This window comes from Nicotiana tomentosiformis, chromosome 3, assembly GCF_000390325.3.
Source record: "Nicotiana tomentosiformis chromosome 3, ASM39032v3, whole genome shotgun sequence".
NCBI lineage: Eukaryota > Viridiplantae > Streptophyta > Magnoliopsida > Solanales > Solanaceae > Nicotiana > Nicotiana tomentosiformis.
In genome coordinates, this window is record NC_090814.1 from 99,051,245 (window position 1) to 99,068,455 (window position 17,211).

At 36.3% G+C, this 17,211-nt stretch overlaps 2 protein-coding genes and 1 long non-coding RNA gene across 5 annotated transcripts; 2 read left to right on the forward strand and 1 right to left on the reverse strand.

Moving 5' to 3' along the window:
- The first annotated feature begins 5,227 nt into the window (after positions 1-5,227).
- Positions 5,228-10,698, forward strand: LOC104115510 (pyruvate dehydrogenase E1 component subunit beta-1, mitochondrial). Of its 2 annotated transcripts, none has more exons than XM_070197323.1 (15): positions 5,228-5,388; positions 5,492-5,571; positions 5,656-5,724; positions 5,819-5,899; positions 5,996-6,022; positions 6,128-6,190; positions 6,282-6,368; positions 7,500-7,625; positions 8,202-8,335; positions 8,423-8,499; positions 8,574-8,635; positions 8,853-8,891; positions 9,019-9,143; positions 9,318-9,432; positions 10,177-10,698. In XM_070197323.1, the coding sequence occupies exons 2-15, from the start codon at positions 5,521-5,523 to the stop codon at positions 10,228-10,230; spliced, it is 1,110 nt and encodes a 369-aa protein (XP_070053424.1). In that variant the 5' UTR covers positions 5,228-5,388; positions 5,492-5,520; the 3' UTR covers positions 10,231-10,698. The 2 variants fall into 2 exon arrangements, with proteins under 2 accessions (XP_070053424.1, XP_070053425.1); XM_070197324.1 differs by having other exon boundaries at positions 9,891-10,227.
- A 779-nt stretch (positions 10,699-11,477) lies between these two features.
- Positions 11,478-16,386, reverse strand: LOC104115509 (probable serine/threonine-protein kinase At1g54610). 2 transcript variants are annotated; one of them, XM_009626167.3, is made up of 7 exons: positions 15,767-16,384; positions 15,050-15,334; positions 13,633-13,950; positions 13,083-13,310; positions 12,619-12,719; positions 12,419-12,545; positions 11,478-12,049 (listed from the first exon to the last, which is right to left on the reverse strand). In XM_009626167.3, exons 1-7 carry the CDS (start codon positions 16,049-16,051, stop codon positions 11,693-11,695), a joined length of 1,701 nt encoding a protein of 566 aa, XP_009624462.1. In that variant the 5' UTR covers positions 16,052-16,384; the 3' UTR covers positions 11,478-11,692. The 2 variants fall into 2 exon arrangements, with proteins under 2 accessions (XP_009624462.1, XP_070053423.1); XM_070197322.1 differs by lacking the exon at positions 13,633-13,950 and having other exon boundaries at positions 15,767-16,386.
- Positions 13,199-13,758, forward strand: LOC138907120 (uncharacterized). Its single transcript, XR_011414870.1, has 2 exons — positions 13,199-13,333; positions 13,546-13,758. It is a non-coding gene; the product is annotated as an uncharacterized lncRNA (long non-coding RNA).
- Positions 16,387-17,211: the final 825 nt, after the last annotated feature.

The window sequence follows — 17,211 nt, forward strand, 5'->3', positions numbered from 1 at the left end:
ATTCTCCACCTCTAAAACAAACGTTCGTCCTCGAACGGAGTTAGAAAGAAGTACCTGAGCTTTTGAATAAGTGTGGATATTTACTCCGCATGTCCGACTCGGACTCCCAGGTAGCTGCCTCTACCGGCTGACCTCTCCATTGCACCCGAACTGAAGGATAACTCTTTGACCTCAACTGTCGGACCTGCCGGGCTAGAATAGCCACCGACTCCTCCTCGTAAGTCAAATCTTTGTCCAATTGGATTGAGCTGAAATCTAACACATGGGACGGATCACCATGTTATTTCCGGAGTATAGACACATGGAACACCGGATGAACCGCTAATAAACTAGGTAGTAATGCAAGCCTGTAGGCTACTTCACCCACCCTTTCAAGAATTTCAAAGGGTCCGATATACCTAGGGCTCAACTTGCCCTTCTTTCCGAACCTCATTACACCTTTCATATGTGAAACCCGGAGCAATATTCGTTCTCCAACCATAAATGCTATATCACGAACTTTACGGTCGGCATAACTCTTTTGCCTAGACTGAGTTGTGCAAAGTCGATCCTGAATAATCTTGACCTTATCCAAGGCATCCTGTACCAAATCGGTACCCAACAACCGAGCCTCTCCCGGTTCAAACCAACCAACTGGCGATCGGCATCTAAATACCATCCCAGAATTGGTGTCATAAGTGTACGAGCTTCTAAAATAAATACAAATAAGGTCTGAATAAAATAAAGTTGTCTGAGAATAAACACACAGCTAAAGTAAAATAGATGGGGACTTCAGAACTGCGGACGCCATGCAGTTATACCTCAAGTCTCCTCTGGTAGCTGAAATCCGAGCAAGTCTATGGTACGCCACTAGGACAAACTCCAAAATCTGCACAAGAAGTGCAGAGTATAGCATCAGTACAACCGACCCCATGTACTGGTAAGTGCTGAGCCTAACCTCGACGAAGTAGTGACGAGGCTAAGGCGGTTCACTTACATTAACATGTACGCAATATTAGTAACAACAACAATAATAGAAATAAATCAGGTAATTCATTTATAATAATTGAAGGCAACTCAGCAGTCATAACCAATTATCATTTTCATTAGTTCTGTTGCAACGTGCAACCCGCTCTCACAATATATTCACATTCAATTCTGTTATATATTTATTTCGATCAAATATATATATAGACTTTTAAATAAGTCTGTTGCGGCGTGCAATCCGATCCCCCAATATTGATTTTTCATTAAGTCTATTACGGCATGCAATCCGATCCCCCAATATTGACTTTTAAATAAGTCTGTTGCGGCGTGCAACCCGATCCTCCAATATTAACTTTTTAACAAGTCTGTAGCGGCACCCGATCCTCCAATATTAACTTTTTAACAAGTATGTTGCGGCGTGCAACCCGATCCTCCAATATTAACTTTTAACAAGTCTGTTGCGGCGTGCAACCCGATCCTCCAATGTTAACTTTTAATAAGTCCGTTGCGGCGTGCAACCCGATCCTCCAATATTTCCATTTCAATCAATTCTTATAGAAGAAATTCCTCAATAAACACAACAATTAATATAAAATCATAAGACAACAAGCATACAATAATTATAATTTAATTATGAAACAAACAATGATAATTAGCAATTTATTATAGAAATCACGGAGGGAATAGGTAGTTTAATATTTAATATGCTAAATGTCAAATAACAATTAAAACACATAATTTAAATAGCATGTAACAATTAATGCAGGAATTCAAGAATTAATATTTTGACAAAGAATAAGAGAGAAACAATTATTAGAATAATTATTTTATGATTAAAAATAATTTATAATTTTTCAAGTAAGCAGGCAAACAATTAATTTGACGACGTATAGACACTCGTCACCTCGCCTATACGTCGTTCACATGCAATTCACATAATAAATAATTTAAGGGTTCTATTCCCTCAAGTCAAGGTTAACCCCGACATTTACCTCGCTTTGTGAATTCCAATCAATTATTCAACTACAACTTTTCTTTTTAAATTTGGCTCCAAAATCTTCAAATCTATTCACAAACAATTCGATATATTCAATACGAATCATAGGAATTAATTTCATATGAATTTACAAATTTTTCGGATAAAAATCCGAAATTTATTAAAATATTCGGCAGTGAGACCCACGTCTCAAATCTCAAAAAAACTTGCTAAATCCGAATATCCGTTCCGATACGAGTTCAACCATACTAAATTTGTCCAATTGCGATATCAAATGGACCTTCAAATCTTAAATCTTCGTTTTTGGAAGATTTTATAAAAATCTAATTTTTCTTCCATAAATTCACGGATTCATGATATAAATGAGTATGAAATCATGAAATATAATCAATATAGGATAAAGAATACTTACCCCAATATTTTTCCGTAAAAATCGCTCAAAAATCGCCTTACCCGAGCTCAAAAATGGGAAAGAATTGAAAATGGGTCGAAACTCCATTTCGAGAACTTAAGTTCCGTTTCTCGGATTTTTACCCTTCGCGAACGCGGTCAGTGCCTCGCGTTCGTGAAGCACATTTTTGTGCTGCCAAAACTTTGCTCTTCGCGAACGCGAAGGCAATGTCGCGAACGCGAAGCCTTGCCAAATTTGGCCTTCGCGAACGCGATACACCCTACGCGAACTCGAAGCTTTAACGTTTGGTGCCCGGCCAGGCCTCGCTTTCTATGCGAACGCGAACGCTTCCACGCGTTCACGATGAATACTGCCATCTTCCCTTCGCGAACGCGTCCCCCTCTTCGTGAACGCGAAGAGTAAATTTCACCTGCCTCCAGTTTCTTCTTCGCGAACGCGAGCCACCTCTCGCGAACACGAAGAAGGATACGAGAAGCAGATTCCTGCAGTTTTTTTCAAGTCCAAAAATGGTCCGTTAACCACCCGAAATCAACCCGATCCCTCGTGTCTCCAAATCAAACATGCACCCAAGTCTTAAAACATCATACGAACTTGCTCGCGCGATCGAATCGCCAAAATAACACCTAGAACTACGAATCGGATACCAAATCAAAGGAAGTTTTCAAGAAAACTTATATTTTTACAACCGGACATCCGAATTCGGTAGACACATCATAAATATTATAGTGGACCTATACCGGGCTCCGAAACCAAAATACGGACTCGAGGTCAATAAATCCAACATCAGTAATTTCTTAGAAATCATTAAGCTTTCAAGCTTTTAATTTTTCATCAAAATTCCATAACTCGGGCTAGGAACCTTGGAATTCGATTCCGGACATACGCCCAAGTCCCAAATCACGATACGGACCTATCAGAATTTTTAAAATACTGATCCGGGTCTGTTTGCTCAAAATATTGACCAAAGTCAATTTAGTTGAGTTTTAAAGCTCTATTTCCCATTTTAATCCATTTTTCACATAAAACTTTTTCGGAAAATTGTACGGACTACGCACGCAAGTCGAGGAATGATAAATAGTATTTTTTGAGGTCTTAGAATATAGAATTACTTATTAAATTTAAAGATGATATTTTGGGTCATCACATTATATTCCTATTGCTAGATTACATACAAGCGAGGATGCTTGATAAATTATAAATTTTTTCAATCCGGCGTGTCTCAGGAGAGTAGAGAGATATTCATTCCTTTTAAAAATTTTATATATATTGAATCTTTGTTTTTATAACTCAAATATATTATTTAATAATATTTTGTATAATTTTTTTATATTATCTAATCATTGATATGGAGTAGCACGAAATCCCAACATGAATTGATAATCTTTTTATCCTTTAAAAATAAATTTCATATTGGATAAAATTATTATTATTATTTATTTCCTTTTTAGACCAACTTTTATATCCTTTAAAAGGTTTTATTTCGGCAAAAACCATATTACGTAAACTTGTAACTAGAATATAATATTTTAAAGTTTAGCTAAACTAGTATATTTGAAACTTTGAAACTTCTAAATTTTCATTTTGTTTTCCTATAATTTTAAAAATTATTCGTATCATCAGGAAGTCTTAAAATTTCAAAGGTGGCGGAGTCCATCCATCGTTCACCTTTTTAACCTTTCTAAAATAGAATTTACACTAGACAAAACAGTCATTTGATTATTCTCCTAGCTAATATTTAGTTGTTTTAAATTAAATCAGATTTATTACTTATTAATTTTTTCTCTTATAATTAGGACTTTAAAATCATTGAAGTTTTACGTTATATAAATTTTACATTTACGGTATAATTAAGTAACACCAAATCTTTTTGCATTTGACTTTTCTATAATTGAATATTTTATAGTACAAAAGAGATTGTACAATTGTGCAAAATTTTAGGTGAACAATTATGATATAAATAAAATAAAATAAAATAAAGATTAAAGAAAGAAGAAGAATTTACTTTGTCCTTTATCTCAAATTGAGTAGTCTATGTGAGATTGGTCTACTAACTATTAGTTTTATTCTTCGATCACTAATTTACTTAGATATAAATATTAATATAGATGTTAAACATAATTAGAAAAATAATAACAAAAATATTTAATAATAGCAAGATACAGAGAGAAAGAAAAGTGATTGATAAAAGCCATTTACTAATATTACGACAAATATAAAGTGCAAAAGTTCGATTTTTAATCATTTGACAAGAGAATTTTTGGGATAAAAATATAGTTAGAATTAATTATTTAACATATGGTATGAGATAATATTAATAATTTGAATCCTCAAAAAACAAATTATCACTTTTAGTAATTAAAAAAGATAATTAAGTATTTGAATTAAAAGAAATCAGAATATAAAATAAAACCAGTTACTATATTAATAATTAAATTAGTTAAAATGCAAACTTTAAGAAATAAGGATGAAATCGTAGAAGATAAAACGTATTCATAAAGAAATGTCAGGTGAGACACAATTTAATATATTTATATTACAAATAATATACAACTAATTTAACTCAATTCATCATCTATGCATGTTCGGAAGATATTGAATACCATTACTATGTTAGTGTGAGAAAAATTATTTTCATCATTTAAATAAATATTATATTTTATTTTAATGTCAATGTATATATTTTTAATTGATAGACACCATACACACGACGCACGTATACTAAAAATAATACTTATATAAAATTCTATAATTAATTTTAATTGAGTAATATTTATTTTTATTTTAAATTATTACAACTATGAGTGCTATAAATTTATTCATACTATTCCCTTTTTTTCCCCTTCAACCCCAGGCTGCCAACGACAATATTTTTTTTATTTTATTAGTACTTAATAAAAAGAAGCCTCGCTAAACGTTCCTCTCTCTCTCTCTCTCTAACATTCCCGATCTTTCACTCTCTGTGTTCGTTTCGACTGTTGTTTGCGCTTGTCTCCACCAAACACCCAATCTGCAGGTTCATTACCCAATGCCCCAGATCGAATTTTATAATTATTCAAACTTTTCTGTCGGTATTTAATCCATCATTTTTATGTTAATTCGCCTGTGGTTGTCATTAGGGCATTAATTAGCTAATAAGGAAGTGGATATGTCTGGAATTATAGGTCGAAGAATGGCCAACAGAGGCATTTCTGCTTTGGTGAGGACTTTACTAAATTTTGATCTTTGTTTTTGTACTTGATATTTTTATTTGTGAATAATTTTTTTATTTTTTGGGATTCAGAATATGAACCAGTTCATGTTGAGAAGCAGGGTGTTTGCATCTAGAAAATTTTCTTCAGCAGCTAAAGAGGTGATTTTTTTTTTTACTTTTATTTCGCACTCCAATACGTTTATTTGATGTTTAATTCTGTTGATAAAACGTCATTATATTAAAACTTGTGTAGATGACTGTTCGTGATGCTCTAAATTCTGCTCTACATGAAGAGATGTCTGCCGATCCAAAGGTCTTTATAATGGGAGAGGAGGTATAAACGATTATTTTTTTGTATTTTTCTAACTTTTTGGAAGGCAAAAATTGAATCTTTAATTTTAATTCTCTTCAAAAATCTGTGTTGACTCAGGTTGGTGAATATCAAGGAGCTTACAAGGTTAGATTTTCTTTTTTCACCTTTATTTTTTGTTTAATGAAGTTTGCTTTGTTCTTTGTTCTTGACCTTTTTCTTTTGTTTTTTTCTTTTCTTTTTTGTTTTCAGATTTCAAAGGGGCTGTTGGATAAATATGGTCCAGAGAGAGTTATTGATACACCAATTACCGAGGTTGATCCTTGGGCTTCAATTACTAATTAGCTGCTGTTGTGGGTGAATTTGTATGGTTAGGCACTTCATAACATTTTATGTTGTTTTATAGGCTGGATTTACCGGAATTGGAGTTGGTGCTGCTTACTATGGTCTGAAGCCCATTGTAGAATTCATGACTTTCAACTTTTCAATGCAGGTCAGACTTCTGTTCTCTCGGATACTATGTTCTTTTGAATTTTTTAAATAAAGACATAAATATGCAAAAACCATCCACCAATATCATTGACAGAGGCCCACATGTGGTAGCTGTCTGTATCAGTTAACTGCTGTCATTAATGATGTTTAGCTTGTTGAGTGGTATATTTTGTCACAAGCATAACTTGTAAGAGGTTGGATTATGGCATGATAAATTTGGAGTCGGATTAATAATTTGAGATGGTATAACCCATCGTTTCCGTATTGTGTCTTGTGTGGATTGTATTTAATTTAGTGCAAAGAAATGCAAACAAAATGCCAAAGGGGGAGGGAGGGAGGGGTTAGATTTGTAGTCTTTGAGGACAAAAGGCGATTTGGTATTTTGGTTTTGAGCCTCTGAGACAGGCTGCATTTATTGAACATTTTCTTCTGCTTTCTTTATTTCTGGATGCCCATTGCTTCTGTTGTCACTAAAATCTTGCAAACAAGAATGCATGACATTACCAACACAGCAAGAATATTATGTTAATTTTAAAGTGAAGGAAATTGTGGTCTGAACTAAATATAACATAGGATGGTAACACAAATGCTTTGTTTCTGAATTAGTGTTAACAGTCTTGAATGTAAAACTATGAAGTTAATACTGGGTCCTTGTTTATCTGGGAAGTTAATACATGGTCCTTGTTTATATTTAACTCTGTTCAATCATTATGATGCAAGGTGTCTGATGTCTCTTATGGTAATTTATAGCTCTAAGATGCATGAAACTGTAGCTTAATTGTGATTAGCTGGGTTGTCACACATGCTATACGATCAAGTAATTGTTGGCCAAATGGCATATAACTATATGGGGCTCGTTTCCTTCCAAATTGGAAGGAATAGCTTCCTAAAGATGTTCTATTAGGAGGAATGAGGATTGTTATTACTTTGTCCTGCCAAGTTTCTTTCTGCATCTTAGTCTTCCTCTTTGAATAAAAAAAGAGGTTCTACTGCATCAGATCATGACATTTTGGTTTCGGCATGTTAGAATCATATTTGTACAAACTTGTTATATTGTCTGTATTTCTTGAGTTATGGTTTATATACCTTTTGAATGCTGACCAAAGGCATATTCTTTCTGGAACTCATGCAGGCAATTGACCATATTATCAACTCTGCTGCAAAATCAAACTACATGTCTGCCGGTCAGATATCAGTCCCCATCGTCTTCAGGGGTCCTAATGGCGCCGCAGCTGGAGTTGGTGCCCAACATTCTCAGGTATGTCTGTCAACTGAAATGCGGCTTGTTATGTTTCCTGGTATGGCTGTTGGAGAGGTTAAACCAAGCTAAGCATCACGTGAGCTTCTTGTTAAAAGGTGCTGCAGTAAATATTTAATCTTTGTTTGAAACTGAAAGTTATTGTGTGCCAGTTAATGGATCGGCAGATAAACTGGAAGAACTATGGCAATGTTAATATTGATGTTTTATACTATTTTCTTGGTTTCTATTGGATGTGTAAAAAGTTGTTGCCTTCAGTTAAATCTTCTACTCAATGTGGTATGTGGTGCTTTCATTCCAGTAATGAGTCAATAGTGACATGGTTTAAGTTAGCCTGGTGAAATACAAGTAATTGTTACTTGGTCTAAAGGATCAATGAGGCAGCATGCCAACAACTTGTGGAACAGCATTGTACATTAGTCTGACCACAATCCTACATTCCTACTTCAACTTGAAGTTGTTTTGAGAGGATGCTAGAATTTTGTCATTTTTACATTGAGGTGTTCGCATGTTTGTATGTCATATGCATCTAAATTACTATAAGCCCAACTTTTCTTCCATTTGTTATTTTTCCAGTGCTATGCCGCATGGTATGGTGCATGTCCTGGATTGAAGGTGCTAGCTCCATACTCTTCTGAAGATGCTCGCGGCCTGCTAAAAGCTGCTATCAGAGATCCAGATCCTGTTGTTTTTCTGGAAAATGAACTGCTGTGAGTTGCATTGCTGATTTAGTTATTCAAGTGATACACTTTTCTGCTTCTAATATCTATCATCATCGTATGACTTGAATGATGCAGATATGGCGAGTCTTTTCCTGTTTCAGCTGAAGCTCTTGATTCTAGCTTCTGTCTTCCCATTGGAAAATCTAAGGCAAGTGCTGCTTTCTGTCATTGTTTCTTATATTTATATGTTGCTGCTGTTCCTTATTTTACAAACATTGGCAGATAGAACGTGAAGGAAAGGATGTCACTATTACTGCTTTCTCAAAGATGGTCGGTTATGCTCTTAAGGTTCGTCTGTCCTTTTGTATCAGTGTTTGAGTTTTTCGGAACACATTACTGATTAATCCTATTCTGCAACACATGATCCGCTTCTGTATTCTGAATTTCATCAAATATTAAAATTTGGTCGGATTTAGTACTCCATATTAGATGTTGCATAGAGAATGTGCATGTCACTGTTTCTGGCTCTAATCATTCATTTCCACATAACTTTTGAATTTTGAAGGCTGCTGAAATTCTTGCAAAAGAAGGAATTAGTGCTGAGGTATGTGAGAATCCTGGAGTTCATATTCCAGTTTTACCTTTAAATTTTAAAATGTTAATGTGCCGAAAGCGTTCCAGCTTCATTTCACTTTTCCTTTTTGTCTTTCTATTTTTTTGGGGGTCAACAGGTCATAAATTTACGCTCTATCCGTCCACTTGATAGACCCACCATTAATGCTTCCGTGAGGAAAACCAACAGACTTGTAACTGTAGAAGAAGGGTTCCCACAACACGGTGTTGGAGCTGAGATCTGGTTTAAACAGACTTTTACCCTGATTCTATTTTAATTCTGTGCGACAACACCCCCCCCCCCCCCCAAAACAACCCCCAAAAAAAAAACGCAAAGAAAGAAAGCAGAAAAGAGCTTTATTTTGTTCCTGTTTTTGGTCAATCAAGCTTACTAGACTATAAATTCCTTTTGTATCAGTGCATCTGTGGTGGAGGATAGTTTTGAGTATCTTGATGCCCCAGTCGAGAGGATATCTGGGGCTGATGTTCCTATGCCATATGCAGCAAATCTGGAAAGGATGGCTGTTCCACAGGTTAGTAACCACCCTTTTTTCCTCCCTTACCGGTAAATAGGAGCAGCTTTCATATTATCCTAGTTATGGCTTGTGGTAAAAATGGCAAATATGACCATAAACTGGGTGGACAAGGGTGCTTTATTGACCCAAAAGGGGGTGGGGGTGGAGGGCGAAAAGAAGACATGAGAAGCCGTTAGAACTGTCTGTTCTCTAGAATGACGGCATAACTGAATGATGTTGAAAGATTAGTGATGATGGTGCTTTATCAACCCAAAAGGGGTTGGGAGTGGAGGGCGAAAAGAAGACATGAGAATCTGTTTAACTGTCTGTTCTCTTACAATGATGGCATAACTGAATGATGTTGAAAGATTAGTGTTTGATGTACTCTGGAAAGAGAGAGGGTGTGTTGGTAGAAGATAGTTAGTATTCGTATCATACTAACTAATGCAGTGTTTGCCACATCTTATCATTTGTAGCATAGGGAGAAGAAAATGGAAAAAAGTTTGCGACAAATTATACTGAGAGATTAACACAAGTGTATGCAACTTCATGAAGTCTATCATATCAACTCCGGAAAAAGGGTCATATGTCATGAACACACAGACAGCTATATGTGTGAACATTGAAGGTGTAACGGTGTTCACGTAAGAACAGTGGATAAACCAAGAAGCTCATGGGGAATAGATCTATTGGTGAATTGCTAATAACAGTTGACACCACTGGTTGTCTTGCCTTCTGAAATATCTGAATCTGCCTGTACAGGTTGAAGATATTGTCCGTGCAGCAAAGAGGGCATGTTACAGAGCGGCAAAATGAGTTCCAATGGCTGCAACTGCTTAAGCTTGGTAGAAACAAAGCCTACCAAGCCAGTCTTAAGCATTTTATTTCCTCTATGTGGATATTGATTCTTTATCTTTCTGAGAGTGGATGCTTCTGGCTTTACCATCCCCTGAGAAGTTTAGTTTAACCATGAAAAAGGAAGAAGAAGAAGAAGCTAAAGTGAAACTAAAATAGTGAGTGATATCTGAAATAAAACTTGTAGAAAATAAATTTTGCCGGTTATTTGCTCCTTTTCACTGGTGTTGCCAAATGTTCTGTAAGATAAATACATACTTCTACTAGTAGAAGAGCAAGTAGTAGACCTCGTTGCAACTTCGTTGCTGAGTTTCTACTCACGAGAACAAACTCCATGCTGATATGTATAATTTTATCTATTCTTGTTGTATTAGTATTTGCTAGCGGCAAATCCGGGATCAATAACACCCATCCAGTTTTCGAAGAGAATTGGGCTTGCAAATGACATATATCAGTTGGTGTAACTTTTTAAGTTTCTGTTTATTGAATAACCTAAAGATTATTCTACTAGTATGAGATTTTGACGATTTACACGATTGGCATGAAAAACTGGGTAGCTTAATAGATCCATAGTTACCTTGAAAATGCTCTCTATTAGAGTGTATACAGGAACTTCACATAAATTCTCATTTTCGCTGTAAAGGAGCAGGGCATAGCTTTAGTTACACAATTTTAATGTATGAACACTCTAAACTCCTGAGGGCAACATTTGCACCAGAACCAGAACCAGAAAAGAAGTCTTGTCTGCAAAATCGAGCGAACTAAACGGTGCTGAGCATTAGTTTTCATAAACTTATAGTCTCTGTTTGGTATGACAAAAATCATATTTCAGGAAATGTGTTTCATGAGGAAGTTATTTCTGGTGTTTGGTTATTACAAAATGTTTTCTAGGACAAATTTTTATCAAAGGGGGAAAATGACTTCCCTCACTTATAGGATGGTAGTTATTTTTCACTTTTAACATCATATTACTTCAACTGACACATAAACATTAATCCTAAGAATTCAAAAGTTTCATCAAGATGCTCTGGAAATCGTAATTAAGCTTTGTAACTTGTGTATATAAAGGAAAATGTTGAGTTAATTTCAGGCAACTACCAGGGTGTGGAACAACTTAGAAATTCTTAGCATAAAAACGCCCAACTCTAATACAAAGAGACGAAAGTAAAGCTGAAAGAATATGAGAAACCAACGAGACAAAGAACAACTACGTAAAGGCTGCAATCAGATTATGAGTTGCAACTATACAACAGATGTTGGGTGTAAATTATGACCCCAAATCCATCTATTTCGAATCATACACAAAACTGTTCAATAATTACATGGAATACAATAACAAGCAAAAGGGAAGCTGCATGTACCGAAAACAGGAAAGAAAAACCCCTTTGAAGCCACAAAATTTATTGCTTTGGGAATCTTCCTCTTATCTATGGTGACTAAATGTCTCCGAAACAGAAGCTCTACCCCTCAGTCTCATATCTATAGATAGCCTAACAGAAGATGGAAGGAATGCATGGATAAGCTTACGTGAAGGAGCCATATGAGGCTCTTCTTTCTTATTTCTCCTCTGCCTCGACGTCCCAGCTGTAGTTGTTGTACTTCTCAAAGATCGTGATTTTGGATCAAAATTTGATGAAGTAAAAGAAGCATCAGCTACACTGAATGATACAGGACCGTTGTGTGATGCATCAAGAGGGTATCCGACTGCTCCATCTTGATGTGGCGGAGGAAATTTCTCGCTTTTACTCTTAGCATTGGCCTGTGTCATCACTCTCCACCTCTGGAGAAAAATAAGTGGGGTGAGTATGACGAAAAGACTAAGAAATTGACAGAGAAAGGACTAGTAGGCAAGAATGGAGTCAGGATGTAGGCAAATGAGTACCAACGGTGAAGCAAAGAGATTTAGGAGGAAACAGACTGATGTTTTACACTATTTAGAAGCATCAAACAAGAGCAAACACTCCATATAAGAGTTTAAAATTGTAACAAGCATAATATCAGATGACAAAGGAACTTTTGCTCAACGTCGTTGTCGGTCCCATTCTCTAATATAGTGAGCAACTTCCATGGCATGACGTGACAGTCAAGATTAATAGACAAGAGCAACATGCAGATTAAGGAGAAAAAGGATAAAGTTAGTCTCACTTACATCTAAGTTTGGTTGGAGTTCTGCATTTGCCTCTGGAGCTGGAATTGCACGGCTAACTCTCTCACGAATTCTCACTTTCCTGGTGCCATCGACAACAGCTTGAGCTTTTCCGTGCAAACCTCTTTGCCTATAAAGAAAATAGGTCTCAGTGGATGACAAGCCAATGGTGAAAAAATATTTCAATATTGATTAAAACACACCTCCTGGCTGCTTCGTCTCTCAGTTTTACATCCATTTCCTTGCTAGGAGGATACTTTGGCAAACTTGAAGGCTCACAAGGATATGGCTCCGTTGCAAAAAACTGGATAGCAGAAGTATTCATATCAGAAATAGAATACAGCAACTGACTTGTACAACTTAAGATCTAAGTACATGTGAGCACAGTGCAGGGCGGAGCTAGCGCTTCGGTTACGGGTTCGGCCGAACCCACTAACTTTGGTCCAAACCCTGTATTTGTCTTAAGAAATTTATTGAATATGTATAAATTATTAATTTAGAACCCCGGTAACTTAAACGAACTAGAATCCCGAACTTAATAAATGCCGCTTCGAAATCAGAAAAAAAGACAGTTTAACAGGCGAGCAGAGCATCAAACATCAAACTTAGCCACCTCTAAGGTATAACAACATCTTTTTTTAATTTTTAAGATTATCGGATGACTTACTTCGCTGTTCAAAGCTGCAGTTGCTGTGCCTCTTTCATCAGGATCAATAGCAAGAAGTTTTTCAATCAGAGGATGTGAAGAGGGTGGAAAATCCTTGAATGTGTCGGCAATGCAGCGTTTATAAGGTTGCTGTGGTTTAAAAAGAGTAGCATTTGGTAACTTGAATTTCTTCCAATATTCGTCGGATGGAGAGCCACACAACTTAAATATTTTGTGGAGTTGCTCAACCTAAGCAGCCAAAGAATGTCCAAGTGAGTCACTTTATCTTGACATCTGTGCCTCAAGAAAGTAAATAATCAACTGAACAAACCTAACTATTTGCTTCAGAATCAATTTTTTTCTTAAAAAAAAAAAATACTAGTTGTTGGCTTAAGTTCCATAAAGCAAGTTAAATTACCAATTTAAAAGAGTCAGCTATGTAGCTTGAAAGTCAGTTTATTAATTTGGGCAACCTAAAATGTAGCATATCAGAGTCTCAACAGCTGATTTTCTGGAGAATAAGAAGTCAGTCTTATATCAAATGTAGCAAGTAACACAGAGAATAAAACACCTCTGTTCGGCCTGGCATTATTGGCTTCCCTGCTAGTAACTCAGCCAAAATGCAACCGGCGCTCCACAGATCAACACCAACACCATAACGTGTAGCTCCAAGAAGAAGTTCAGGTGGACGGTACCAGAGAGTCACAACACGACTAGTCATAGGTTGCTTGTGTTCAGGATCATAAAATGCAGCTAACCCAAAATCAGCTATTTTCAGTATCCCTTCGTTATCAATAAGCAAATTGGAACCTTTTACATCACGGTGGAGGACCCCATTATTGTGACAATGCTCTAGACCAGAGAGTAACTGTTTCATGTAGCACTTTACCTGCGATAATATATAAGCTAGACAACTCAGCTAGTCGCTAACAACAGACATTTTGTTCAGGTGACATTCATAATTGTTTAGCTATCAAATATGTATTCTTGTAGTTGGATAAATATTGTTACTTGGTTTTCTTATTTTGATGTATTTTTACATGGTTTTCTTCAACTGATCAACTCTTCTGTATTATAGTAATTCTTTGTTTGACTATACCAGTCGTAAATTTTTAGGCTTCCTCATTAAAAAGATAATACAACTAATACATCTCAATCGCAAACTAGTTGGGAAGACAGATAAATCAATCGTCAACCAGATAACTTAAACAATGATCCATTGTTTCAAGGCAACGTATTTGAGAAATGTCACTATGATCTAAACAGTATTTTCAGCCCATACCATTTGCATAACGAATAACACAAAACAATATATCCAATTTGAATTTCTTTATCCATCATTCAAGAAGAGCATGTAAAGAAAATTCCATATGCCTTTTCAATAGATGAAACTATGAAAACCCAATGTCTTTTCTGTATCTACTTTCTGCATATAGTTCTACTTAAGCGGAACTATTGTTCAAAAAGAAATTTTTACAGGAAGATTAAAGAATTGTGAGGTAATCCCTTTGCTGAGTGGGTAGATGGGATATTTCAGTTCATTGAAGGTACCATTACTTCACTCAATAGCACTATTCTAAAATGAAATATCTGGAAACAACTCAGCATTGGATTCCCAAACCACCATGATCGGGACCAATGGCCTAGAAAAGACCAGCAGTAAAATCAGAAAGCACAAGAATGAAAGCTAGAAGACAAAAGACATTACATAATTAGAGAAGATATACCAGGTTCCATAAAGAATGGAAACCAAATTACAAAAACAGAATAACAAAACAAAAGTAAGTGTTTTGGCAGAGTAGTACCAAATTAGGCTTTACTAATAATCAGGTAAGCGCACTGTTTTGGGGGAACCCAACTATCAAGTGTGTGACTAATACATTAGACAAAAGCCAAGAAAGCATTTAAACGCACAAGTGAATATATGAAGTTAAAACTACATCGACCAACGACTTTTTTCTGAAGGTGAAAAGGGATGGTAGTAAAACCTGTGGTTCAGTGAATTTGACTTTTTGAACAGCAGCTAGGCCAGCGAGATCGTGCTCCATGTACTCAAAAACAAGGTAAAGACTAGAAGACATTCTTGAAGTAACCAAACCTTCAAGTTTGATGACATTGGGATGGTTCAGTTTTTTCAAAACAAGTATTTCTCTTGCCATGAACTTCACACTCTCAGGCTCCAATGTATCAAACCTAACTTTCTTCAATGCAACTATCTTCCCTGTTATCAAGTCCCTTGCTTTATATACATTGCTATATGTGCCTTGCCCAATCTGCATCCACACATAAAAACAGGCAAACTTAACAACTAAGGTACAACTACCAAAGACTAAAGTATCAATTCCTTTGCATTCCACCCCTAGGTTCAAGAAATTGTACATTGCTTTTGCAGCACATCAAGAATGTATTAAAAAGCTTCCCATTACATGGGCCTTATGCGGCGTGAATCAAGATTAGTGGGGGCAATAATGCGAGAATTGGTGTAAAAAAAATGGACTAAAAAAAGTGCAGGTTTAATATCTTATACCTCGCGAATGGGAAGTTGTACCTTCCCCTGACATTATTACTTAGTAGTATCGAAGAATGCATTATTATTGCGATACAATTAAGGAACATTATTACACACACGTATAGTTAACATTTCCCACGGCAAAAGTACTGCATGAAAGCGCAGTACATTGCGCTGAAGTAGTAGTACTCTTTACCTTATCGAGTTTCTCGAAGGTATTAGCTCGGCGGGGAGTCCAGTCTTTTATGGCATCTCCGGCGACGGCAACAAGCCACGCCGGCCACCCTTGCTGATTCATCGTGAACGAGTTTCCTGATATTCTATGACTGTAATACTCCGGCACTGACGGCGCCGGCGCCGTCGGTGGAGGTTGAGTGATCTTGGCATCAACCTCCGGAACCCCAACACCATCGGAAGCATTCGAATTCTTGGTTCCCCGGCGGAATTTTGCGGCAGCTATTTTTCCAAGAACACATCCCATAATCAGTTAATAAACAAAAAAATGGGGTATTCAAGATTTAACCAGAGCCATTTTTGGTGAATATTCAGAAACAAGAATGAAAAGAGAGTTAAAAGAAAACCAGGCAGATGAAAACAGCTACTGGTTTTTAGCTCGCATTTATTGCAAAGTCAGTCTGTATGATTTGATCAATGGTGATTTTTCAAACCCTCTGTACTCTATAGCTCTCTACATACTACTACTGCAGAGGTGGATTGGGTTATGAGTTTTGCCCGGGGGGGGGGGGGGTATGCCACTGTATGAAGTGAAAAGGGGGTCAGTTTTTCAGTTGAGGGGACTTTGGTTTTTTTCTACTAGTGACTTTTTTTATGCTTTATGATGTTTGTACTGATTAGTCTGCGTCAAAAATTAGGTCAAGGTGTTTGTTTGATTAAAACTAAAATGTTAAACATTGGTAGTCAGGAACTCCAAAGTCAAAGGGTGGGGGATGGTTTGGGCAAAGACATGCAAAGAAAAATGCAACCTTTTATACTATGGAACTTTTGACTCTTTCTTCAATTTATTTGTGTTTTTTTGGAGCTCAATCATCATTTGTCAAACATGCTTCTCTAATTAATGACATGATAGATAATGAAATTAAATTTATTAAATGAAATAAGAAAAGTAAAATATACAGCAAGTATTATTCTACTTATGTTATCTAGATGCCTTATTGACTCTACCATTACCATAAATATTACATTTTATCCCAACGTGGGGCTAAGGATAATAGTGATTATTCGATACGAATCTACAAAAACATACCACTTTACGCTTATTTTCGGAAGTGTCTTTGATTTTGGATTAGCAACGACGAGCTCTCAAACTAAATGACCTTACCTATCGACAACGAAGCTGGCCTTCAAGGTGAGAACAACAACTTGACGCCCAGGGCGGAATGCCACTTGTCGACGCCGTTGGAGCTCGAGTCGAAGTACCATTAGACGTTAATTCGCATGTGGCCATTGAGGCAAACCTGCGTTCTGAACCGAAAAATAGCATTCATGGTGGTACTCGATCTGCAGCTCGAGAAACCCATAACGTTGAGGAAAACGGAATCAACTTACGTATGATTTTTGAAATATTGCAAGCTCAACAAGTAGCGATAGCTCAGTTGCATAGTCAAACCCAGGTACCAAGTA